Source organism: Meles meles, chromosome 10 (assembly GCF_922984935.1).
Source record: "Meles meles chromosome 10, mMelMel3.1 paternal haplotype, whole genome shotgun sequence".
In the NCBI taxonomy this organism is placed as follows: Eukaryota; Metazoa; Chordata; class Mammalia; order Carnivora; family Mustelidae; genus Meles; species Meles meles.
The window spans coordinates 14,819,179-14,845,275 of NC_060075.1; the positions used below are offsets into that span (position 1 = coordinate 14,819,179).

At 36.7% G+C, this 26,097-nt stretch overlaps 1 protein-coding gene across 7 annotated transcripts in view; it reads right to left on the minus strand.

Moving 5' to 3' along the window:
* LUC7L2 (LUC7 like 2, pre-mRNA splicing factor) overlaps positions 1-26,097 on the minus strand; it is a 60,966-nt gene that overhangs the window by 30,777 nt on the left and 4,092 nt on the right. For 3 of the 7 annotated variants that reach the window (XM_046020011.1, XM_046020014.1, XM_046020015.1), the window contains one exon: positions 14,467-14,561. In XM_046020011.1, coding sequence (XP_045875967.1) covers positions 14,467-14,561 — 95 coding nt within the window. Of the gene's footprint in view, positions 1-14,466; positions 14,562-16,192; positions 16,264-19,186; positions 20,647-21,265; positions 22,654-26,097 lie in introns of those variants that run through there. The other 4 variants (XM_046020012.1, XM_046020013.1, XM_046020010.1 and 1 more) reach the window with 4 other exon arrangements.

Here is a 26,097-nt window from a genome sequence, read left to right on the forward strand (position 1 = left end):
CAAGTGTGTCTCTTAATTGGTATCTTAATACTCTCTCCAACAACTCCCTCTACACATTTATTTCTATAGAGGTGGTAATGGGAAGCTACACTCATTTCCTAAAATGTTATGATGCCAGTTGGGAATGCCACTGATCCAATACAGTGGTTTTTAACCTAGACCCGGGGTAATAATATTGATGCAAGCTTCTGAAAATAGGTCCAAGCCTACCCTCCAAAGACAGAGCTGTAGAAGCCTCCCAGGTATTTTTAATGTACAGTGTTAGGAACCACTCACTGATCTAGTTTTATTCCTAATCTACAGACAAAGGAACCGAAGCCCAGAAAGACACTTATTCCAGATACTTACTTGGAAATCTGGTTACACTGATTTCTAGGTCTAATGCCCCTTCTGTTTTACAATGCTATGCTAGTGTTCTGCACATAGCAGATACCCAAAGCAGTTGTCTAACTGCCTTTCCTCCAGTTAACTCCCTTATCTTTATCCCCTGCTTAACTAGATTTCCAATCTGTTCTCAATAAAAACCTAAAAGGAGGGCTCCTGGGTGGCTCAGTGGGTTAAAACCTCTGCCTTTGGCTCAGGTCATGATCCTGGGGTCCTGGGATCAAGCCCCGCATCAGGCTCCCTGCTCGGTGGGGAGCCTGCTTCCTCCTCTCTCTGCCTGCCTCTCTGCCTACTTGTGATCTCTGTCAAATAAATAAGTAAAATCCGGAAAAAAAAAAAAAAAATCTTTGGGGCACCTGGGTGGCTCAGTGGGTTAGGGCCTCTGCCTTCAGCTCGGGTCATGATCCCAGGTCCTGGGATCGAGCCCCGAGTCAGGCTCTCTGCTCAGCGGGGAGCCTGCTTCCTCCTCTCACTCTGCCTGCTTCTCTGCCTACTTGTGATCTCTGTCTGTCAAATAAATAAATTGAATCTTTAAAAAAAAAAAAAAGAAATAAATCTTAAAAAAAATAATAAAATAAAATAAAAGAACAAGCAAGCCAAAGTAAACACAACTACCCGCCAATGTAAAAGTGAAGGAAGGGTAAGTGTGTCCGTATTAGGCTCTTCAAGACCATGGTCATCTAATTAAAAAGCCACCACAAAGGGAACCATGATTTATTATGTTTTCTTACACTATTTTAAGAGTCTTAAGGTTGAAAGACATCAAAATACAACAGTAAGGGGCACCTGGGTGGCTCAGTGGGTTAAGCCTCTGCCTTCGGCTCAGGTCATGATCTCGGGGTCCTGGGATCGAGCCCCGCAGATGACCAATTATGGACCAATCCTCAAAAGCCTAATCAATCCTGACTTTATCACTAAAGGTTCAATAGTGCTTTGAACACTTAGTGCACAGATATTTGCTGCTGCTTCTCTTGTAAAATAAATGAGCTTCAAACAGAACATAATACAATGCTTGGCTATTTAACTTATAATGGCTCTATTTGTAATGAAAGCCACAGGGAGAGTTTTTGAATTTTTAAATTTAGTAAGTAATTTTACTTCATAATTACATTCTTCCCACAAGTTTATTTATGGCATTTTAATTAAAAGACATCTAAATTCTTAGATTGTAAATGGGGAAAATGTTTATTTTTAATTGGAAAAATTCAGTTCTGCATTTTTGTCTTCTCCATCCTATGTATTTCCCTTGTGAAGTTGTCTAATTCTGAAAACTTCTCTTAAAACTCTTAGCATTTTGTATTACATTTTACTGTTTAACAAAGTTGATTCTGTTAAGTGCTTTTCTAAGTGTTCTTTTGAAATTTCAAAAATGAACATTATCTCCTCAAACTGGACTTTAAGCTTCATGAGGGAAATAGTTTCTCTTATTTTTTCCCTCCTGCATAAAAGACTAGGTTTTATACAACCCATCACTACTAAATAAATGTGATGATTTAACTAAGGAATTCTACTTCTAAGAACTTGAAGAAACAATGAAGTAAGTACACAAAGGTAAATGGACAAAACTTTAACAATGATGTTTTAGAGCGTAGGGTTTTAACTGAATTATGGAACAGTCATACAACACATTATTTAGCCATTAGAAATTATCATCTTGATACTAAATGGAGAAAATAGATAGCAAAGAAAAACATAATAAAATGTCATTTTTTCATGTACAGATTTTCAGATTCATGCGCAGACACTGCTGTGAAGCTGGTCTGATATTGGTTGTATTATTCTTACACTCAAAAAAAAAATCAATAAAGCCACTTGAATTTTGGAGGAAAAAAATTAACAGAACAGAGGCATGCAGAAATTATACATCAAAATCAACAAATAAATATGGTATTAGAATAGAGCAAATCAAAAGGTTCACCTACACATCTGAGTGTACTGCCAGTTATAAACTAATGGCAGCAATATGTTAATGAATAAATAGAAACTGGGCATTGTAACTACTTGAAAAATTGCAAATATTCTTGCTTTGTTATATTTACTCCGATCAATGAGCTAGATCCTAAAGGGAATTATAAAACAGGGTAAGAAGATAATCCCTGCTGTCAAGGAGTTTATATTCTCAATGAAAAAAACGGAAACATTAAACTAAAATAACAGTTGCAAATACATACACAGATGCACATGCAAAGATTTTATTGCTGGACTGTGCCCCCAAAACCAAAAACTATTAACACAATAATAGTCACTGAATAAATAATTTAGAAAACAGCCATATTACAAAATATTATGTAAGCATATTTAAAAAATACAGACCACTGATTTGGAAACTTCTCCAAGACAAGTGAAAAAAAAAAAAATCAAACATAATACCATTTGTTAAAACTTGCACATGCACACACACACACAGAAAGGAGAGTGAAAAAGGTACATTAAATTGTTGACAGGCTTAATGTCTGGGATGGGGGATGATATATAATGGGAAATATTCATGTTTTATGCTTTTTCCACTTTTACTTGAAAACTTTATTGTCTAAGTAATAAAGTAAGGACAGACTGGGTACTCAGCATCTCAGAAGACCTCCCTTAACATCTTATTATCCATTTAACTCTGAGAAATTCATTTAATTTCTCTGGACTTCTCTTTTCTCAAATATTTCAAGACTGCTGCACCAATCAAATTAAAGATTCTGACTAGATTGTTGAAGATTTTGAACATGTATCAATATGCAGAATTTTTTCTAAAGGCAAAGAAGAATGCTTGACTATTTGGGCAGAAATAGGATATGATGAAATCTATATTTTAGAAGCATTAACACCATATTACTGGATGGACTGACAAGAAGAAAGAGGTCAAGGGCAGAACAGGCTATTAGGACAAGCCAGAAATAAAGTCATAGGGTCAAATCAGGGAAAAAAAAAAGAGAAAGCAGGTGACGGAAGTAAAACAGAGTGCTACAGAGAATGAAAGCATTTTAAAGATGGGAAGGATCTCTGAAATCATCAATTCCACTACCTTTCTACAACAATGAAGTCAAGGCTCAGAGAAGTCATAAGATCACAAGTCTAAGATTATAAGCAGGCAGGCGCAGAGTAAAAATTTAAATCCAGTCCTTAATATAGTTCAATATCCTCTCAATCAACTAATTAAATGGAACTATCGACTAACCAATTAACTAACTGGAAAAGAAGGCGGAGAGGAAAAGATCAGAAGTACTTCAAGCATGAGCAAACAAGGACACCACCAAGAGAAATGACTAAATCAAATGGAAGAGTTGGTCTGTGAAGGAAATGTTTTGTTCTGGACATGCTGAAGGTGATGTAACAACAGGAAATCTAAGCACCAGTGTCCAGTAGGGCACGGATATAATACTACATTCAGTAAAGGCTTGCTTTATCCAATTAAGTTTTCCAAGCAGACAGTTTTACATATTCCTCCATAGAGTTACAGCTCAAGTATTCTTCTAGGAGCCCCTCTTTAACAAATTATATAGGAACCCCAAATCTGACTTTCCTAAGTCAATTTATTAACAATGGAAATACTTTAAGGTTATTTTTCTAAAATATTTTATTTGTCCGAGAGAGAGATCACAAGTAGCAGAGAGTCAGGGAGAGGGAGCAGCAGACTCCCTGCTGAGCAAGGTCCTCCCCCACACGACCCGCACCATGTGGGGTTCCATCCCAAGACCCTGAGATCATGAAGGAGCCGAAGGCATTTAACCAAGTAAGCCACCCAGTCACCCAAATAAACAAAACCTAAGAAAGACAGACAGACAGAAAGAATAGTATTTTTAAAGAACAGTACCACCTGTAAGATCACAGTATACTGCCAGAGGGAAATTTAATGAGGGAGAAGATGAGGAAGAATACTTGAGAATAACAGTATAAATTCCTATTATCATACTTATGATTTAAAAACAAATGCCACAAAAAAAAACCCACAAAAAACAAAAAACATACTCCACTGCTTCATAATTTTAACTTTCTAAAAACCTCTTTCATTATAGCAACAGTTTCACTGTTCTCTAACCTGGTTTTAATTCTTTTATTTATTTATTTATACTGCTTAGTTTGTTTAAAATAGTCATTCTTCCCATGTGTTGTTTTATTATGTTTTCTTACACTATTTTAAGAGTCTTAAGGTTGAAAGACATCAAAATACAACAGTAAGGGGTACCTGGGTGGCTCAGTGGGTTAAGCCTCTGCCTTCGGCTCAGGTCATGATCTTGGGGTCCTGGGATCGAGCCACGCATCGGGCTCTCTGCTCAGCAGGGAGCCTGCTTCTCCCTCTCCTCTGTCTGCCTCTCTGCCTACTTGTGATCTCTGTCTCTCAAATAAATAAATAAACATCTTAAAAAAAGCCACTGCCTTCGGCTCGGGTCATGATCTCAGGGTCTTGGGATCGAGTCCCACATCGGGCTCTCTGCTCGGCAGGGAGCCTGCTTCCCTCTCACGCTCTCTGCCTGCCTCTCTGCCTACTTGTGATCTCTCTCTGTCAAATAAATAAATAAAATCTTAAAAAAAAAAATACAACAATAATTTAGACACAGTACAAAAATAGCAAGGAATCGAAGGATAGTGATATTGGTAAAGTACTAAAAAGAATGCACAGCAATTGGAGAAAAAGTGAAACAATAACACGACAGCAGGACAGAGCATGGGAAATACAAAGCCCTGGCTGACCACGTGAATCCTTCCACATGCCCGCCAATGCCAATGCTATTTTCTAAAACACAAGTCACCCACACATCTTGCATCATTAATTTCCTTCCTATTTGTAAAATCTCTCTTGTAATGTTCAACGTTTGATTCAAGCCCCACCTCAGTAACAAGAGAAAGCCCAGTATAATATGGAAAAAGCCTTGAAATAATAAAACCTGAGTACGCATTCAAGTTATGCCATACTGTCTTAAAATAGAAATAATGGTATTTCTTTCCTAATTCCAATCCTGGCATTCAAATGAACAAGTCCAACACAAATGATGGGTGAAGAGGAAAACGGGCACACTGGGCATGCAGAGATTAGTTCCTGCTTTTTGCCACTTCCCATTTATTAACTGCTCATTCCCATTTATATGTTCCCCTTTCAAGTTCATTTTTCCCTCAGTGGATAAAGAACAATAAAGCTCTTCTTCTAGCTTTTAATATTGTTTGTGAAGAACATAGCATGAGATATTTTCTTATTCATCCCAAACCAAGATATGCAAAGATATCTAGGTAACATTAAAACAAAAGTCCCTGGGGCACCTTGGTGGCTCAGTTAGTTAAGCATCTGCCTTTGGCTTGGTCATAATTTCAGGGTCCTGGGATCAGGCCCAGCATCGGGTTCCCTGCTCAGCAGGGAGTATGCTTCTCTCTCTCTCTCCCTCTACCCCTCCACCCAGTGTGTGCTCTCTCCATCGCATGCTCTCAAATAAATAAAATCTTAAAAAAAAAAAAAAAAAGTCCTTGCCCTAGAAAGACAATGCTAATTGAGAAGAGAGAACACATATATAAACAAGAAAAACTAACAAATGCCTATTCAGTAGGATGGAGAGCAGGCGCTACACTGGGGTTCAGAGGCTAAAAGGCTATAGGCTCACAAAATCACATGTAGCAAGCCAGGCAGGATTTAAATGTGTAAAAAAGAAAAAAGTTACTTCAGCAAGAGAGAAAGAGGTAACCTAAAATGACAATCATGCTAGGAAAGGAAAACAGTGAGATAAAAATGAATAAATCAGTCTGGTAAAAAAAACAGGAATTTTTCAAGGATTTATTCATTCAAGGAAGAGGCAGACTGGGCCTCTTTTGGATTTTGGATTTTTGGCCATATGTAAATAGGAAAGCACCAAACGCTTTGTGAGGAAGCAACATGTAAGTTCATTCCTGCTCAGAAATGACTGGCTTAAGTTTCTTAACAGTTCTATCTCTTCAAATGTCACTTCACCAGAACAGTTTTCTCTAACCACCCTGGACCACTGTTTCAGATAGTCTAAGTTACCTAACCATGCTTTTTTTGGTCCTAGAAACTTAAATCATGACCTGACATCACATTATTTTTCACTTAGTTGTTTGTCTCTGACATCAGAATGCTAGCTCCCACCACTTAAAGGAGAAACCTGTGTTCACTTCTGTATCCCCAACACAGCACACAGTAGGTCCTAAGTACTTGTGAAGTGAATGAATGAATGAGTGAATGAGTGAATGAGTGCTGACCTCAGCCATCAGTACCACTCCCAAAGAGATATTTTATTTATTTGACAGAGATAGACAGCACAAGTAGGCAGAGGGGCAGGCAGAGGGAGAGGAAGCAGGCTGTCTGCGGAGCAAAGAGCCTGATGATCCCAGGACCCTGGGATCATGACCTGAGCCAAAGGCAGCTGCTTAACCCACCAAGTCACCCAGGCACCTCAAACAATCACTTTTTGAAGAGAAATTCTTTGTTAACTTTTACTGTGAATTCTCTTTACTTTCTCCATTCAGCCTACCTTCTTCACCTTCTTTTTCTATTTCTTCCTTAATTTCGGTATTACTTAAATTTCATTATTCCAAACACTACAATAAATACCATAAAAGGAAAAAAAAACCCATAAAAACCAAAAATGTGGAAATTTTACAAATTACATTATCCAAACACATTAATATATATGCCTTTATTTTTTGATCTTACAGACTAGTAACGTCTATGGGACAATAAATATTCACAATGTTTTACTGTATATGGGTCAAAGTAAAACACCAACTGCTCTTACAAGTTCTCTTAATGAGTGAGAATCATCAAACTAAAAAGTATTTCAGTAAGTCATCTGTCTTGCCACCTGTGCATCAAGGTAAAATTCATCAGTTAAAAAAATATTTCTAATTAAAAAAATAAACATGAAAAAAAAATATTTCCAGTGACAGAGAATCTGGGACTCTGCTTGATGTTTGTGGTTAATCCCCTGGTACAGTAACAAAACGTATTTGCTTTAAGTTTCATTTATTATCATGCGCTTGCTCTGTGTTCATTGTTTACATCCTCCAAATGATGCATTTATAACTACTCCACTCTCTCTTTTTCACTGACTAGCCTCAGAGACATACTAGTTTCTTCAGACTTGTTAAAACACAGTTTATAAAACTGTACACATCTCTAAAACAGACTGAAGAGTTCTGGGAATACTCAGAGGATGGTCTGAGGTTGTCAGGTAATAAGCATTTATGGAGAATCACTGTACAGAAAAACAAATATGACACCAAAATATGTTAATGAAGTACCAAACTACGAAAAACAATCTGCCTTATATAACAATGACTTCCAGATCTTATTCTACTTTGCCTGGAGTAATTGGTCTTTACTGTTTTATATTGTTTCAAGATTCATGCTATCAGATAGGTCTAAGAGTTAAAATCTGCTTCAAAATACCAAACAAGGATGTTAAGTAATTATAAATAAGGTAGCTAGCTTTGTGGTCAAGATTTACTGAAGCTGGGGGCGCCTGGGTGGCTCAGTGGGTTAAAGCCTCTGCCTTCAGCTCAGGTCATGATCCCAGGGTCCTGGGATTGAGCCCCACATCGGGCTCTCTGCTCAGCAGGGAGCCTGCTTCCCTCTCTCTCTCTGTCTGCCTCTCTGCCTACTTGTGATCTGTCAAATAAATAAATAAAATCTTTAAAAACAAACAAAAAAAAGATCTACTGAAGCTGGTGTATGGGTACATGAAGTTCATTATACAATTCTACTTCTATTTATAGTCAAAATTTTCTATTACAGACGTTAAAGATTCGGGGTGCCTGGGTGGCTCAGTCATAAAGCGGTCCACCTCCGGCTCGGGTGGTGATCCCAGAGTGCTGAGACTGAGTCTGGCAGGCTTCTTGCTCAGCAGGGAGCCTGCTTCTCCCTCTGCCACTCTCCCTGCTTGTGTGCACTCTAAGCATGCACCCTCTCTCTGACAAAATCTTAAAAATTAAAAAAAAAGTCTTTAAAAAAATCACTTCCATAAGCCTAAAGTATATAAAATGAACGACTACAAGATTATTTAGTAGGGCAGAAAAAAGTTTCCCAAGGGCATACGCACCCTAAATTGAATAGTTCAGGGTATTTGTGCGCCAATTTGCTAACAATGCTATCAACAATATTGAGGGCTTGGTTTTTAAAGTTTAATAGCAAAGTTTAATTACTCACTGGGAAGCTTTTATTGTGACTCTGACTTCCTAGACACCAAAGGGGTTTTGGTTTAAGTAATCTCTAGAAATGCTTATTAAAGGAATGCATTTTTGTAACTGAAGAATAAAACACAAATCGCAAAATCTGCTTAATAAAAGGACATAAAATATACTTGGAAAGCCAAAACTAGGGACACCTGGGTGGCATCGGTGAGTTGGGAGTCTGCCTTTGCCTCAGGTCAGATCTCAGGGTCCTAGTATAGACTCTCAGAGGAGAGTCTGCTTCTCCCTCATCCTGCTGCTCCCTTGCTCTTACACATTCTCTCCCTCTGACAAATAAAAAAATAAAATCTTTAAAAAAAAAAAAAGCCAAAACTGGTAAAACTTAGGGTGCATTAAAACTGGCATTTTTACAAATTGGGCAGCTCTGGAAATTTACTTGTCATGTAAATTGAAAAGAAAAAAAAAATGAAGCCAGTTATCTGGACTGATGCTAAGAACTGCTAAAAAATATAAAATAGGGCGCCTGGGTGGCTCAGTTGGTTAGACGACTGCCTTTGGCTCAGGTCATGATCCTGGAGTCCTGGGATCGAGTTCCATATTGGACTCCCTGCTCAGCAGGGAATCTGTTTCTCCTCATCTCTCCTCTCATTCTTTCTCCCTCTGAAGTAAATAAAATCTTAAAAAAAAAAAAAATTAGCCCTAAACGAGCCATTTTGGGGGAAGAAATTTTGAGTTGAAAGTATCTAAAGACTCATTTTTTCACATCTGCATGTGGAACTACTGCTGTCATTATTTTTTTTTTAAGATTTTATTTATTTATTTGACAGACAGAAATCACAAGTAGGCAGAGAAGCAGGCAGAGCGAGAGGAGGAAGCAGGCTCCCTGGTGAGTAGAGAGCCCGATGCGGGGCTCAATCCCAGGCTCCTGGGATCATGATCTGAGCGGAGCCACCCAGGCGCTCCTACTGTTGTCATTATTTAGATAAGCGACTCAACAAACCCAAGACACTCTCCAGCACCTTACATGTTAAAACACATTTCTCACTAACAATCGTTAATTTTTCAAACTCAGGTTGGTTTTGTAAGACTTATTTAGTGTTTTACTTTGGGTGGACTGATTACTCATTCAACACAACGGAGGGACACTGTTCTAGATGCTAAGGACATAGCACTGAACAAAATATGCCTGCCCTTATTATGAAACTTACATTCTAGGGTCTGGTTGAGAAAATTGTGGTTTCTTTCTTTCTCATACTTATTCTGCTTCTCCATACTCCCACGGCTCTTTTACATATGTACTAGCAAAGAGACTTCAACAGTTTTAAAGTTCAGCCTTGTATGTATCCAAGTAACCGATTTTAGACCAGCGCTTAAACAGAATAGTTTAGAGAAACAATAAGGGACTTTGAACAGTTAGTAAAAACTGCACTTCAGCTAAAAACCAGAACCTTTTAGGGCACCATAAAATCAACAGAGAATTTTTGACAACTAATATTCCTACTCAATCACTTCAAAAAGGCAGAAAAAATTTTTACTTTATCTTTGTCTCTATTTCTCAATTTTAAACTTTATTTTTTAAAGCATTTTTTAGATTATTAAGCTATTTCACAGAGTGAGACACAGCGAGAGAGGGAACACAAGCATGGAAAGTGGGAGAGTGAGAAGTAGGCTTCCTGACGGGCAAGGAGCCTGATGCGGGGCTCGATCCCAGGGCTCTGGGATCATAACCTGAGCCAGAGGCAGATGCTTAACGACCGAACCACCCACGTGTCCCTCAATTTTAAACTTTAAATTCAATTTCTGAGCAGCAGAATCTCTTTTTAAACAAAATTTCATGGAAAATCCCTATACCTGTAATGTGTAAAATTCCTACTGAAATAGGAAAGACTGGCCAGTCCCCATAGGGCATGAAATGCCTCCAAGGATGTTTCAGAAACATTTGAAAGTCACTGACCTAAGTAACTGTGTTATCTAAAAAACTAAAAAAATCCACAAAAACATTTTTTAAAGTATTTAGATTTAAATACCTCTAAGATTCCTGTGTTATGTAATATACTGTAATTCTCTGTGAGACATCTGACAAGCACAATTTCTCTGAGCCTTAATTTTTCCCTCCTATGAAATGATGACCTTACATTACAATACATGATGGTCTGTCAACCCTAAAATTATACTTGATGACAGCTGTAATAAAATTAGTAGTGGCCATTTCTGATTTCAAGACAGGCCCATCATGAGAGTATACATTTTCACCTCTGCACACCTCAATTTCAAGCTTCTGTTACCATCTCTGCTTTATATTTAATGCCTCTAAATTATTACTACTACAGGGGCACCTGGCTCAGTTGCTAGGCGTCTGCCTTCTGTTCAGGTCATGATCCTAGGGTCCTGGGATGGAGCCCCACATTGGGCTCCCTGCTCAGTGGGGAGTCCGGTTCTCCCTTTCTCACTCCCCCTGCTTGTGTTCCCTCTTTCGCTGTGTCTGTCTCTGTCAAATAAATAAATAAAATCTTTAAAAATAAATAAATAAATAAATAAATAAAAATATTACTACTCCACACCTTTTTCCCAGATCACAGGAAGCTAAATCTGAAAGGGGGTGCTGCCTACTCTTTGCACAGTGACTAGAATAAGAAACTAAGTGTGCCAAAAGGAGGAAAAGAATGAGACTTAAAACAATATTCTCAATGACTAAGGGAATAGCACAAGCCTTTGAAATAAAGAAGCTTCCTCAGTTACAAGAAAAGTCATGCTTACAAAAACCATAACCCAAAAATACATATGTACAATTATTTTCACTCCCTATTCTACATCTGACCTCCTGACTTATTAACTTATGAATCAGTTATACCAGAGTATCAGACTAATGAAAGGTAAAATATTATGGAGCATTTTTCACCAAACTGAATTCCAAAAATACTTCATACAATAGTTAGTCATGACTGCATTTTTAGAAATCAGACTTTCCATCTCCAAAAATGCCAGAAAATACATTTTTGTGTATTCTTCTGCTAAATAATTTAGTGTATTGGTGAGTCATATTCTGCTGGAAGTGACAGATCTCAGGAAAAGGGTAAACTTTAGTTATACAACAAAGAAAAAACATTATAAAACCAAGTTACAATTCAGTTCTTTTCATCTAACATGTTAAAAAAGAAAGAAAAAGAGAAACAGGCATTTCAACATAAAGAGGTATGAACTGTTAGACTGTGCCAAAAAAGTAGTTCTAGAGAGATTGGTTGCTAAGTAAGTCATAAGTCTGTAATTATAAACCATTTGTACACAGGATGACTTGTTATAAATAGCTTTTTCCTAATAAGGGTCATGAGAAAGTAATACCATGTATGGTTTTGAGTTATCAAGAAGACCACTCTCTAACCCTTAAGTCTTAACAAAGTCCCATAGCCATCTCTACAAGCTCTGCTTAAATTCTCAGAGGTTCACAACTTCTTAATATCATCTTTACATAAGGCAATCTCAGGTCTATTACACTGACAAAAAAGAGGTATTTTCATCCAGTTTCCCTGGCATATGCCTATAAAAGGGTTTTCACTAACCGTTTTTAATATAATCCAAGCACTGACAATTTTAAGCCACAATATTCAATTCTGTACCATAAGAAAATGTTACCAATTAATATTTTTCTATCATCATTTTAAATTGTGTGTTTCAGAGATGTTAGATTTGAGAAAATGTGCATCTTATAAATCCACCAGGCAAGAACTTACAAGAAGGAAAGTCTAAGACCAACACTCATCCTTTTTTATTTAAAAGAATAAAAAATTAAGTATTCCCTACAGAGTAGAAAACCTGGGTTTTCTACTTCTACAAGTAAAACTTGGGTCTGGTCCCAATTCTACTTTAAATCAATAGAACTATGGGATTTTGAATATTTACCTACTATCATTAAAGCTAACTGTGGATCATAAAACAAAAGTTTTAAGATTTCATTTGTTTTGGGGCACCTGGGTGGCTCAGTCATGAAGCTTGTGCCTCAGGCTCAGGTCATGATCCCAGCATCCTGAGATCAAGCCTTGCATCAGGCTCCCTGCTGAGCGGGAAGCCTGCTTCTCCCTCTCCAGCTCCCCTGTGCTTGTGCTCCCTCTCTCACTCTCTGTCATAAATAAACAAAAATCTTAAAAGAAAAAAAAAAGATTTTATTTACTTTATTTAGAGAGACAGTATGCGTGCATACACAAGAAAAGGGGTGTGGTTGTAGGGGGCAGAGGCAGAGAGAGAATCCAGATTGAACTGTGCCCTAAGCACCAAGCCTGACGCACCGCTCAATCCCAAGAGATCATAACGTGAGCCGAAATCAAGAGCTGGACATTTAACCAACTGAGCCACCCAGGTGCCCCTAAACATCTGACTCTTAGTTTTGGCTCAGGTCATGATTTCAGGGATATGGAATCGAGTACCATAATGGGCTCGGCACTCAGTGCAGAGTCTGCTTGTCCCTCTCTCCCTTTTTGCCCCTCCCTGGCCGCTTGTACTCTCTCTCAAATAAATTTAAAAAAAAAAAAGAAAGAAATGAGCATAAATGCATATGTATGTACATTATAAAACATAAAAGCACTACTGTGATGTCAGATTTTTATTATTAATGGCAAATCTAAGGAATATAACACTTGCTATGGCCGATTTTATAGGTTTAAAAAAAAAACTTTTTCACTCTGTTAATTAATCCTGTTCTCAAAAATTACTTGAAGTGATAATTTAGCCATTAACTAAAATGACTGTTAAATTTAATAGCAAATGTGGAGAATCAAAGTATACTACAGATAATTATACATTTTACAGATTTCAAATGTTTTATAAGTACAGCAGAAAATACTTTATGGACACTCTAAAGAACAGAAATGAGGGTCAATTATCTATCATAGTTCTAAGTTGAGTTGCTCAGAATCTGGGTTACGTTATTGCACTTAGAAAAAAAAAATTAGCTATCACATATACTTTTAAATGCAGGGTTGTTGTTTTTTTTTCTTTCTTTCTTTTAACCTAATACAGTTTCTACAGTCTTTCCTACTGGAGAAAGACCGAGGTGTTTCCTATTGTATATGCCCTTGATTTCTGTTCAAGCTTTTTAACTTCTCCTATCCAGAAGAAACCACTCATTTAGAATACTTTAACTACAGGAACTCATCATGTCTGAAAATGGACCAGAAATCTTTTCTTCATTTCTGTCATTTCAGGCAAATGAGAAATAAACTCAGCTAAATGTTTAGCTCCTACTAGTCTTCCTCCAGCACCACATGTAGCCTGTGAAGGAAAGCTCGTGCCCTGAGTAATCATTTCAACCAAACCCCAAAGTCAGAAAATCAGATCCTCTGTTCCATTTAAAGAGGTCCATCACCATGTGATTTCTTTCAAATTAAAATGATAATACTCCAAGGTCAACCAACATCACTAGATATAGAATCTAAATTAAGTAAGCTTTCCGTTATTAGGAGTCAGAAATATAAATGCATTTTAAGTGACACTACTAGCAAATTAAGTTGTGTGAATTTAAGTATTTGCAACTATGCTTTCCTCTCTCTGACTTCCACAATATAATGTGCACAAATCTAAACTATATATATAATGCACTAGACATTAAGTCTACTCTGATCAACAGTAAAGAAAACTATTTTAGAAGTTGTTTCTATAATTTCCAAACTGAAAGTGCAACTACAGCATAAAAATTGCCTCTATATTCCAAATAAGAAGTGCTTTTTCAAAAATTTCTCTGAAGAATTGAAATAATTATAAAGCAAAGGATAGCAATGACTTTTTGGAGGAATTCCATTTTTGCAGATTTAAATCATCAACTTCAATAAACAATATAAGAGATGTAAATCCCTCCTATAAACCTTTTTAAAAAATCATCATATAATAATGTGACAAGGAATTAAATCTTTATCAAGTAGTTCATTTCAGTAGGATACCAATAATCAAACAGTAAATTTAATAAATACGTACAGTTCCAGAGAGGACATCGTGGGGGCAACAGTTGAGAAGGTGACTCTTGCATACTCTGTCATCACTGAATTTGATTCGTTGACGAGTAGTATCTCCTGTAATATAGGAAAGTTAATAACATTCAAGGTTAGACAACTAGAAAATACTTATTTTCTGAGAGCCCTACTATCGCTAGCTTTTTCTGTGTGGCGATACACACATATATTTATTTATAAATCAGCTCAAGAGGGATTAGTTTTTTATATAATATCCTACAGAAAAACTATCTTAGACATGCAGGTGCAGTATGTGTACTGCACATGTAATTCAAATAGTCAAAGTGGGAAAGCAATGCATTCTGTTAAACAGAGTACTTCAGGAAAGCATAGGATATAGAGCAGGAATGGACTTTTGAGATTATGGAGTCCAACTCCTTTACATTGCAGATGATGAAACTGAGGCCCCAAGAGGTTAAGCGACTTGCAGCAGACCCACAAGGAAGTTTCTACTGGTATACAGTGTTCCCTACTTGACGCTAAGCATAGATTTATTTTGTAATTATTTACATTAATTGAAAAACATAAAAAGTAATCTTGCAAACATTGCATACACACTGCGAGTCCCCACTGAACCCCAGACGCCATTTCTTCCACTATTTTGTTCCAGCTGAAGTGTCTCCCTTTTGCTGCTGGGATGAGTTAGAGAGGGTAGAATAGCGTGTTTAAGAGTGTACAAACCTGGAAGAAGGACTTACACACCAGTCAGACAAAGGCACATTGCCTAAATGAAACGTTAACTTTAATGCCTCCAAAGGTACCATACCTTCACATTTTAGGTGGTCTGTACTACATATGGCCAAACCCAGTACATTTAAATTTATTCTGTCTTCATATAACACAATACACCTCCTAAGCAACAGAAGCATCCAACCTCCTAGTCAAATATGCCTATCTAACTCAAACTTTAAAGAGTCTAAGAAAAAGAAAGGTAACTAGCTCTAGTAACAAAATATAGATGTTAGTTACAATTTTTTTGCTTAGAATCTCTTTGGAAAAAAAGAAAAAAAAACTCTTAAGGACACTTTTTCTATGTAGAATGATAAGCCCTAAGAAATGTAGGTGTTTTATTTTAGCCTTAAATTGGTATCATCATTGATGAATGAAAACCTACTGATGAATTACTGAAGCGAGAACTGTTGGTACCAAAAGAGATTGTAAATGCCTCTGTACTTAACATGATGCTTGGGGCACTCCAAAAACTCATCTAGAAGTGATTCAATTATTTAAATCAATTTGTTTTTCACATGTGAATAACAGAAAGGTTAAACCTTTGCCCCTTTCACATGGACTTTGACATTACTTCACACAGACATGACATTACTTTGAAGAACTTAATGCGAAGTCAACTAAGTATGTCATTTTTAGGTGGGGTAAGATTTTGTTCAAATTGTTTTAACTCCGTTAAAAAGACTTAAAGAAAATTCTCATTTGTAATCAGGGTATATAAAATTTAAGAAAAGTAATTTATAGCTAAAATGATAGCTTCAGAGCAGTTCAACAATAGGTTTTCTAGAGGCTAATCTCTAGTTAAAGTAGGTTATTTTTGACACCACAATTTGGAATAAATCATTTAGTGTTTACGCCTGCTACTATAATAAAGGTTATTTTGATGGTCCTTTTTTCCTTTTAAACACAACTGCTTTTGTTCCACATTCATTAACACATCTGAAAAGTTAGTGATAACTCACGGCTCGGCGAATGCGGGGCCTTTCTGACACTCCCTTGCAGATTGAAGTAGGCAGGCATAGATACATTGAACCTTTACAAATAAAACAAGGGGCCAGATTGTTCAGTTTGTATAGAATAGACTCTGCCAGCAATTTCAATACAGCATCTAGAAGTACATGTTGACTGTAAAGATTCTTGTATATGAAAACAAAAGTGAACAAAATCAGGGTGTTTTGTTTTTTCAAAATATTGACTTAACAAGTGTAACCCTACATAAGAATATGACTGACCATAGGAAAAAGTCCAATGCTGAAACTCTGGGAAATGGTCTCTGGGCCAAGAGGGGTTTTAAAAAAATGCTTTTTTAAAGATTTTATCTCATTAAAACTTTGGTGAGGGCTGGGCCTAAGTTCACGTTAGAATGGTACTATGATAAGCAGCACCAGAAGGGCAATGCTATATATTAAGTTTTTTTTGCTTACTGGCATGTAAGAAAAAATGTCTTATTTTTAAACTGTACCCAAATTATGCTAAGAATTTTAAAGATGATGTAGCTTTTTTAAATAGGAAAAAAAAAAAAAAAACCTTACACATCTAGGACTCTAACTACTACAATATCTAAGCTTTTTAGCATGCAACAACAGTATTGTTTCAATGCTGTGTCAAACTAATGGCTCAGTAATATGATAAACCAGGCCTTAGAATAATACCAAGGTTCTTATAAGTTTTACTAATCAAACATATCACAACATTAAGTCTAACATTAAGATATATGTGCCCTGAAGACACAGCTATCAGGTACAATATAAACAATTCCAAATATGAATTTAGCAAACACTATCCCTACTGAGCTCTTACAAAAAGCATTATTTCTATAAATGCCAAGAAGCATTTTAAAGTAACTTCTCACTGTGTAAGAGTGGTTGCTCTAGAGATGCCTGGGTAGCTCAGCGGGTTAAGCGTCTGCCTTTGGCTCAGGTCATGATCTCAGGGTCCTGGGATCAAGCCCCGAGTCCAGCTCTCTGCTTGGCGGGGCCTCTCTCTCTCTCTGCCTGCCTCTCTGCCTACTTGTGATCTCTCTCTGTCAAAATAAATAAATAAAATATTAAAAAAAAAAAAAAAAGAGTGCTTGCTCTATAAACATTTGATAACTGCAAACACAATAAATACAGCTATCAAATATCAGCTTACACATTACAAAAACCTCTGAGACCAAGAAATAATAAAACTGCTAATAATTTCAGATGCAGAAATATCCCAAGATGGACTAGCAACTCAGTATCTGGTAATTGGTATTCTTAAAGTTTTACTTAAGAGACTTTAAGGTTAACATCTTAAAATAATTTGGCTACATTACCATGCAGTATTTAATAAACTTATTTGGGCTTATGCCATGAAACACATAATGTAGCTAAACCAACAAGGAATTTTAAAATAAAAATACTGGTAATTTTGGTTTCTATCAAGGTATCTGGCCCAAACCATGTTTTTCAAAAGAAACTAGGTAAAACAGCACCCATTTAAAAAAGGGGGGAGGGGCAGATTACAGTTAATAGAAAACAATTATAAACCAAATCTTTTAATAAAAAAGAATTATTTATGAATTCAAATATTTTATCTTTGGATTTTCTGGGCACATATTCATATAAAAATAACCTGAGTTAAAAAAAACAGTTACCCTCTTACACTAACACTGGATCCAAATGATAGAATCAAACCTCTTAGTGCACATATCCTCTGTGCTAGTCAATGGGGTTACAAATAGGCATATAATTACAAGCTCTCTACCTTCAAGGAGTCCATGATGTTGACAGAGAAATAGGACAGTTAAATAAAATAACAAGTAATAAAGGTAGCATGACCCAAGAGCCAAATGGATGTCTCTAACAGTAGTACTTCAGGAATTCTAAGAGTAGAATGGCCACCAAGAATGGAGAGGGTAGAAAAGGCTTCATACAAAAAGCAGAAGCCAAAATTTAAAGAAAAGATAGAGGACTCAGACCACAGGAAAGAAGAACATTTCAAACTGGAGTATTATCTTTAACAAAGCTCATGTAGGCAGAAAGATTTAGGGAATAGTAAATACTCCAAGTCAAATTTGGCTTTGGCAAATGGCTACATGTAGAGGAATAGCAAAGCTAGGGCCAGAATAGTATTTGAGTAAAATCTGATTTAATTTTTTTCTTCAATCCAGATTTTTAGTGTATAAACAAAGTTTTAAAAGTTTAAAAATAACAGGACAGAGATTAAACCAAGTTATTTGAGTTACAGCAATACAATGTCCTACCCATAAAAACATGGAGGTTTCTCTGCCCTATAACCTCTACAATTATTAATTAGGCTTTGTACATAACTACAATCCAAGTTTTTAGAATTAGTAACTTGATTTGGAACTTTGGAAGGCAAAGTGTTCATTTGAATGGAAGCATCAAAATTTCTGTTAGTATTTACTACTAAGCAACTAATTTCAGAGTAACAACTTTCTTTAGTTCTCTCTTTGGTTCAACCCCTTCATGAGTTTCATGTTTGTAATTTGTATTTGGGAACACCTGAGTTGCAAGTATACCAACAAAAACTGGAATGCCTATTATTCCTCTCAAAGTTTCTCAACTAGTTAACAGGACCTAACATGGTACTACTGAAGCAGTTTCACTTGGAGAATACAGAGAGGCCACTCTAAAAAGGCAGCTCCAGCCCAGAATGTACTCAAATACTGCTATGCTCAAAATTCTCTTCAGTTTGTTGAGAGGGAAAAATAAGCCCACTGTAAATCCCAACACTGCTATTTTATGGTCCTGCCTCTTCTGAAACTGACTTAGACTTAAACAGTAGTAGTAACACTTAAAACTTCAGCCTAGATGGTATCTGACATCCTTTTACATGGTGCATGCTATTTTCCCAATCCCCACCCCGCCCCCAGTGCCACCCACCCTCACCCTCCCATACAAACAATAAATCAAATAAACTTTCATAGATTTAGGTGCTATTTTAAAAACATCAAAATTTTACTTTACCCATTCTCTCCGATGCTCCCTGTATTTTTTTAAGCTGTGAGTGGATGACCATGCTATGTGATCAACAACTGTGAAGGCTAAGCAAAAGTGAACTGAGTTTAGTATTGTAATTAAAAGAACCTTAAACTCTGTAATATTTGACATATATAATGGTATGCGGAATCCTTATTTTACTGCATATTATCAGGCATTAAGGCAAGCAATTTATAAAAACAACTACTTAGTATTTCTTTTGTATAGAATTAGCTTAGAGCTTAGCTTAGGGAAAACAGAGAAAACTCAATAGCACACAAAGCAAATGGAAGCAACCCCTAGCTTATAAATGGGGCCAGGAGAGAGAAAGCCCTCCCATATCCTCCAATATGACAACCAAACCCCTCCCCACAGGTACACTTGTTAGGAGCCAAGTGTCACCATTGGGTTAAGACAGGATAGGTACATTCCCTCTGAAATAAAATCCATTCCCCTTCAGTGAAAGGAAAGCAGAGCAAGAAAAAGATGTACCGACAGCTTAGTTTCTCATTTCCCTGTGCCCTCGGAATCATGAAATGCAGAGAAGTGTTTCACCCTCTTATTACCACTTCTTGTAATGTATCAGCTACTGAGTCCACATAGTAACACAGAAACTCTATAGAGACTGGTGGCCAATTTCTAGTCTCATACAGGGCAGGAAGCCTGTCTCAGGAAGCCCTTGTCTTCAGGGGTGAAAGCAGGAGATTCCTGCTGCACCATGACTGCTACACTGAAAAACCCATGTGATTACTTTTACACTCTTCTCCAAGTTTCACATCAACTCCACTAATTTCTCCCACCTACCTTTGCTGTTCCTTTAGAATTCAGCCTAAAGCTCATCTATATGAATGCATTTGTAATTATCCTTTAAAAAAAAAAAAACCTATTACTCCATGTATTGTTACACACTTGTTTGATTCACTGTATATTTATACAGTTGAAAGTATAGAATTTGTTTTGTAAAATGACTCATTACCATGTCTTAATATATTGTGACTAGAGGGGTTTGAAACAGTTAACACAACGTGATACATATCAAACTTTTCAGGAATGTATTTATTATGTACTCAAAGGTGGCAGTGGGAAAAACCAATTATGGCATTGTCCCTTCCAAATTAAGTCACTTCTATCTAACAGAACTTACAAAGTCAAACTAAGTAGTAGCAAATTTATTTTCCCCCAAAAAATGCAAAAATAAGGATACTATTTGGTTCAGAAAGCTATCCCTCTTAATCTTTCCATAGGATTAATCACAAGTACTACTATTACCCCTATCAGAACCCCCAAAACAAACCCATGCAATCCCCACTGTAGAGCTGCAATGCCCATTGTAGAAACTGCTAGAACAAGTTCATTCTTACTGAATATGATCAAAGATTAATAATGCTAAAGTAACTTTTTAAATCTACCAGCCTACTTGTCTATGAAAATCCATGTAGGGGCGCCTAGGTGGCTCAGTCGTTAAGCGGCTCCCTTCAGCTCAGGTCATGATCCCAGGGTCCTGGGACGGAGCCCCCCATCGGGCTCCCTGCTCAGTGGGAGCCTGTTTGTCCCTCTCCCAGTCCCCCTGCTTCTTCTGTTCCCTCTCTCACTGTGTCTCTCTCTGTCAAAATAAATAAATAAAATCTTAAAAAGAAAAAAAAAAAAAAAGGAAAAGAAAATCCATGTAACAGAATTGTAACCAATGAGACAGAGAACAGCCCGGCTATTAGGTGAAAAAGCTTACAGGATATTTAAGAACTAACAGAATGGTGATGGAGATGTGAGAACAGGAATACTAAAGTAGCTACATTCCAAGGGTTCTATTCCACCCTAATCTTCTCTCATTACACAAGCAAAGACTCTTGGCCACAGCAGGGGTGGTGGTGGAATGGCACTTTAGGGTATCTATCAACATGTTTCTCCTTTTGGATTTAAGAGATCTATCAGAAAAGCCTGAGTAAACTGTTACCTAAAAATGAAGTTCTAAAAGCAGATTATATAGAATGTGTTTTATGATATATGTCACAAAGGAAAGATGATCATTAAAAAGCTGCAGCCTGCTAAATTTTCCATTTTGATACTTACTTGCAGAGCTGCAATTCTGATACAGTAACATTTATATTGGGAATATCTGGTGCCTTCTATCATCCAGAACTTTCTATACACAAAACCAGAAGTAATGAAAGCTATCTCTGGTTATGAAGAAATAGCTGAAAGAACCAAAGAGAAAGTGATTGATTGATTTATCAAAAAGATAAATTCTTGTCAGCTGGCTATAGCAATAAAAGCTAAGCGGAGCCTCCCCAAATCAAAAAATAGTGAAGGAAAGAAGAAAAGAAATGAGAATATTAAAGGACAGAAGTGACAAATAACTCAATGATAAAGGAAGTTAAAATGAAAAACAGATTATAATGAAGGAGACTGAGCCTTGCAACTACTGAAACAACACAGCAGAAATACTGTGTCGCGCTGAATACACACCAAATTCACTAGGATGGCCTCTGGGGAAAGAACTGTGACTGTGAAGCAGAAGAACTTCATTTGCAATATTTTGTTTTGTTTTTAGTTTGAACAAAGTAACATTTGTTCACTCCTATGGGTGTCTGGTCATCTTTTGCATTTTTTTAAGTTTTTGCCAAATTAGACCCATATAATCAACATTATAGAATTCATCAATTAAAAATAAACATAACTGTTCATGTGTAAACCTTCATTTCCCACTAGCCTGTCAGTTTAGAGTCCTATATCACTACTTTATTGCAGGTACAAAAGACAACAGAAACCAATGTGTCCATAATCTCTAAGGAAAAGAAGTAACTAAAGCAAATCAGTAACCTGGGTTTATTCGGGAAAAGAGTCTATTCCTATTAACAATTACTATAACCTAAAGCACATCAGCCAGTAAATAAAGAGAACACGATGTCCAGGGAAGTATCCCTTTAATACCATGAGGCAAGTAAAATATCATGGGAATTTCTCAAAATATGACCGCATGGTTTCCAGAATCAACTATTCTTCTAGCAAGCTTGTCCTGCTGTTCCCCTATCCACAAGGTAAAACCACAGCCACTTCACCCACAGTTTCTAGTCCAGGGGTTAATCTTTTATAAGTAGCCTTTCCCAGAGCCAGGCACCTTTCCACATGCGCTTTGTCAAACAGGTTGGTGAAGTCCTGCAGAACTGCTGGCTACCATTGGCCAAAACACTACTGAGGAGAGAATTCAAGCTAAATGAAGTAATTTCACCCTTGAGGGCTAGACGAACCTCTCTAGGGATTCTAGATCGTTCCATCTCACAGGTTAGTGCTTCTTCTGGTCATTTCTACTTCAGGGTTTGGGTATCTAGTTAAAACAGCTTTTTCTTTCATTAGAACAGTATTTTCCAAACTATGAGATTTATACAAAAGATGATTTTAGGTGTTATCCAATTTCACCAACAGGATTTCACCAACATTTTAAGCACCACTAAATCATTTAGTGATTATTTATCATGATTAACTTTAAAAGTACATGATCAGGGGCGCCTGGGTGGCTCAGTGGATTAAGCCGCTGCCTTTGGCTCAGGTCATGATCTCAGGGACCGGGGATCGAGCCCTGCATCAGGCTCTCTGCTCCGTGGGGAGCCTGCTTCCTCCTCTCTCTCTGCCTGCCTCTCTGCCTACTTGTGATCTCTCTCTGTCAAATAAATAAATAAAATCTTTAAAAATAAAAAAATAAAATAAAAAAAAAAAAAAAGTACATGATCAAGTCCATACCTCTAATAAGGTAATGTTTATAGCATGTGCGACAACAGAGTCTAAGCTTTTTCTTGATTTTTTTTGAGTCTAAGTTTTATCTCTTAAAATATCTTGTTGTTGGAGAGCTTGGGTGGCTCAGTTATTAAGTGTCTGCCTCTGGCTCAGGTCATGATCAGGTCCTGGGATCAAGCCCGGCTTCGGGCTCCTTGTTCAGCGGGAAGTCTGCTTCTCCCTCTCCTACTCTCCCTCCTTGTGTTCCCTCTCTCTGTCAAATAAGTAAAATCTTGAAGAAAAAAAAATTTTTTTTTTAAATACCATTCTGTTCTCATTGTATTTTTCTGGTGACATAAATTTCCATTTTAAAATTAAGTTTTTAGAAAGTGAGTTTATGTTTAGAAAATACTAAATAAACAGAAAATAGGGTTAAAAAAAACAGTCAAGGTGGTATGTGAGACGAACACTTGAGAAACATCTAGAACAGAGTTTCTCAAACTTTTAATGCACATCAGAGTCATTTAGAAGGTTGTTTAAATCACAGATTATTGGCTCCATCCCAGAATTTCTGGAGTCAGCCCAAGAATTTGCATTTCTAACAAGTCTCCAGGTACTGCTAAAGTCTGGGGACCACATTTTGAGAATCACTCACCAAAACAGTGGTCAACAAGCTTTTTCCTAAACGGCCAGACAGCAAACATTTCAAACTCGCCAGCTATAGATATCTCTTGCAGCTACTCAACTCTGCTGTTTCAAGGCAAAGCAGCAAAAGACAGTAGGTACACAAATGGGCATGGCTGTATTCATATAAAACTTTATTTACAAAAAGCAGGTGGGCCACAGTACCAATCCTGATCTAAAATATACCTTCAAATAACTAAAAAAGGGTATACTGCGTAATCTAGTAATAGGACAAAATAAAGAGGCAATGAACAGCTAAGTATCCCATAGATAATAACCAACTTGTTTTATTGAAGGTAAAACTCTGGAAAGTTTTACTCTGAAAGAAAAAACTGAAGTCTCAAGAAGATAAAAACAAAACAATTTACCATGCATTCAGGAGACATGACAAAAGAGACTCAGCAAGGGCACCTGGTTAAATTCTTTTCATGTTGAATCACACAGGTCAAACATCAATGCACATGGTTCACAATTAAATTAGAACATATGGATCAATATCTAGTGAGCTTTTTTTTTTAGAAAAAAAATTTTAAAAGATTCCTTTCACTAGCCCATGTTAAAAGAGCAAAATACATTTACTCAGTTTTTACAAAACTACTCTATAACCTCAGCCACCTTACAAAAATTGATTAACTGATGTATTTTGGCCTTGCTTCCAATTTCTACCCTAGCGGCTACTACTGCATGAGAATTTAAACCAAAAAGGTACAGAATGACTTTTCTGCAGGTGAATTCACAAGATTGCTGTCAGAAATGTACCCTCTCACTCCCTCATTCCTTCTCCAGCAAAATGTTCCAACTTTCTTCATCTTCTTTGTCTACAATTTCTTAGTTGACTGACTGAGTGGTTAAAACAACTGTTTATACTTCCTTGTAGACTATACTAATAGCCCCAGGTTTGTAGGCTTCGACCCATTTCATGTGCCTTTCTAGAATTCCATCCTTGAGGAGCATTTGCCTCACTGATCTAGTTTTGCCCACACTTAGGTGACGTTCAGTTTTAAGCCATCTACCTATCTTTGCAACCCCACCGCTTGCCTGAACTCTTAGCAACTTCAAGCTTTAATGTCTGGATAAACCACCAAGTACTCAACACCACTATCTGACTCATTCAAAGACCATGATCTATGACACCTTTCCTACCTACGTTGAACGTGCAGCTCACCACCATTTTTCTTCATGTAACATCTTATCCAAATCAAAGCATTTATTTGTTGCTTACAGAGCTTATGTAGTGATAAACAAAATGATTTTTCTTTGGTTTCATTTCTTTACCCAAAGTAAAAGAATATCTCACAAGCATAGGCTTCCTTGAGGAAAGCTAAACGACTGTAGAGAATCCAAGAAGAAGAAAAGATTACATGAAATGATACCATTACTGTTTTCTGGGCTGTTTCGCAGACAGAAATATTCAGAGTTCAAAATGTAAAATGAGGTAAAGTTTGTTTAAAACAGGCTCACCGTATGGATGTTAACAGGGTTTTCAGTGTTTTGATATGCCTGAACCTCTAAGTCAAATATTCAGTAGAACTCTTATTTAGCCTGATGTTTAACTACTGTTTAACCTTATTTTTGCCAAAATTTCTTAAGTTAAAAGAATTATAAGTTCTGGAGTAAGATATACCCCATTATTATTTTTTAAAATGTGTGCTTATACATTAAAGGCTATGCCTCCTTCACTTATAATGAACAATCCAAGTGGAATAGAATGGTTTACAACTGACCAAGAAATAAATATGGCTCATTATGCTAATGAGAAAAATTAAAAAAAAAATGCTCTCAATGTTGATGACAAGTCAAGAAACACAGATTACAGTAAAGATGACTTTATGAAGAAAATCCACTGAAGATAACACTGCTTCTATCTTTGATTCAATGATTTATTTTGCAGAAAGGCAGCAATGTCATACTATCCTACAGGTTCAAGTTACGTATCACTAAACTTATATTAGGAACAAGTAAATGATTTACTGAACTCTATTTTCCTGGTTATCTCCTAGGATGAGTAGTACCCTTTTAATTTTACATTCTATAAAACTACTATACAATGTAACTGATAAATTATGACTAAATGTACTCTATTAACTAAGGAAACACATCACTGTTTAGGATTACTCTCAAAAATAGGTACAATTACCTGAAAGCTATAACTTGCCCTAGGCTTTCCCTAGCCATAATGGGCAACTAATGCTGCAATAAAATTCTGTTTTCTACATTCTATTAGTTCACTGGTTGCTTGGGACACAAACTAGAGGAAGGGGAGATGTTGGGGATGACTGTCATTCCCGGCCTGTTTTAACCTTTCCAAGATGATCTCTGCCATTTAAAGGTTGTAAGTAATTAAAAATATGGAGTCTTCAAACTACTCTAAATTCCCTGGTTTCTAAACTTAGGATATAATCTAAATTCATACCCTCAATTTTGTTTAATTCCTATCTCTTGCACCTTGCCAGGCCTTTTAGGGGTCAGGACCAGAGGCTTATAACCAAAGTCTATTTGCTGGCAAA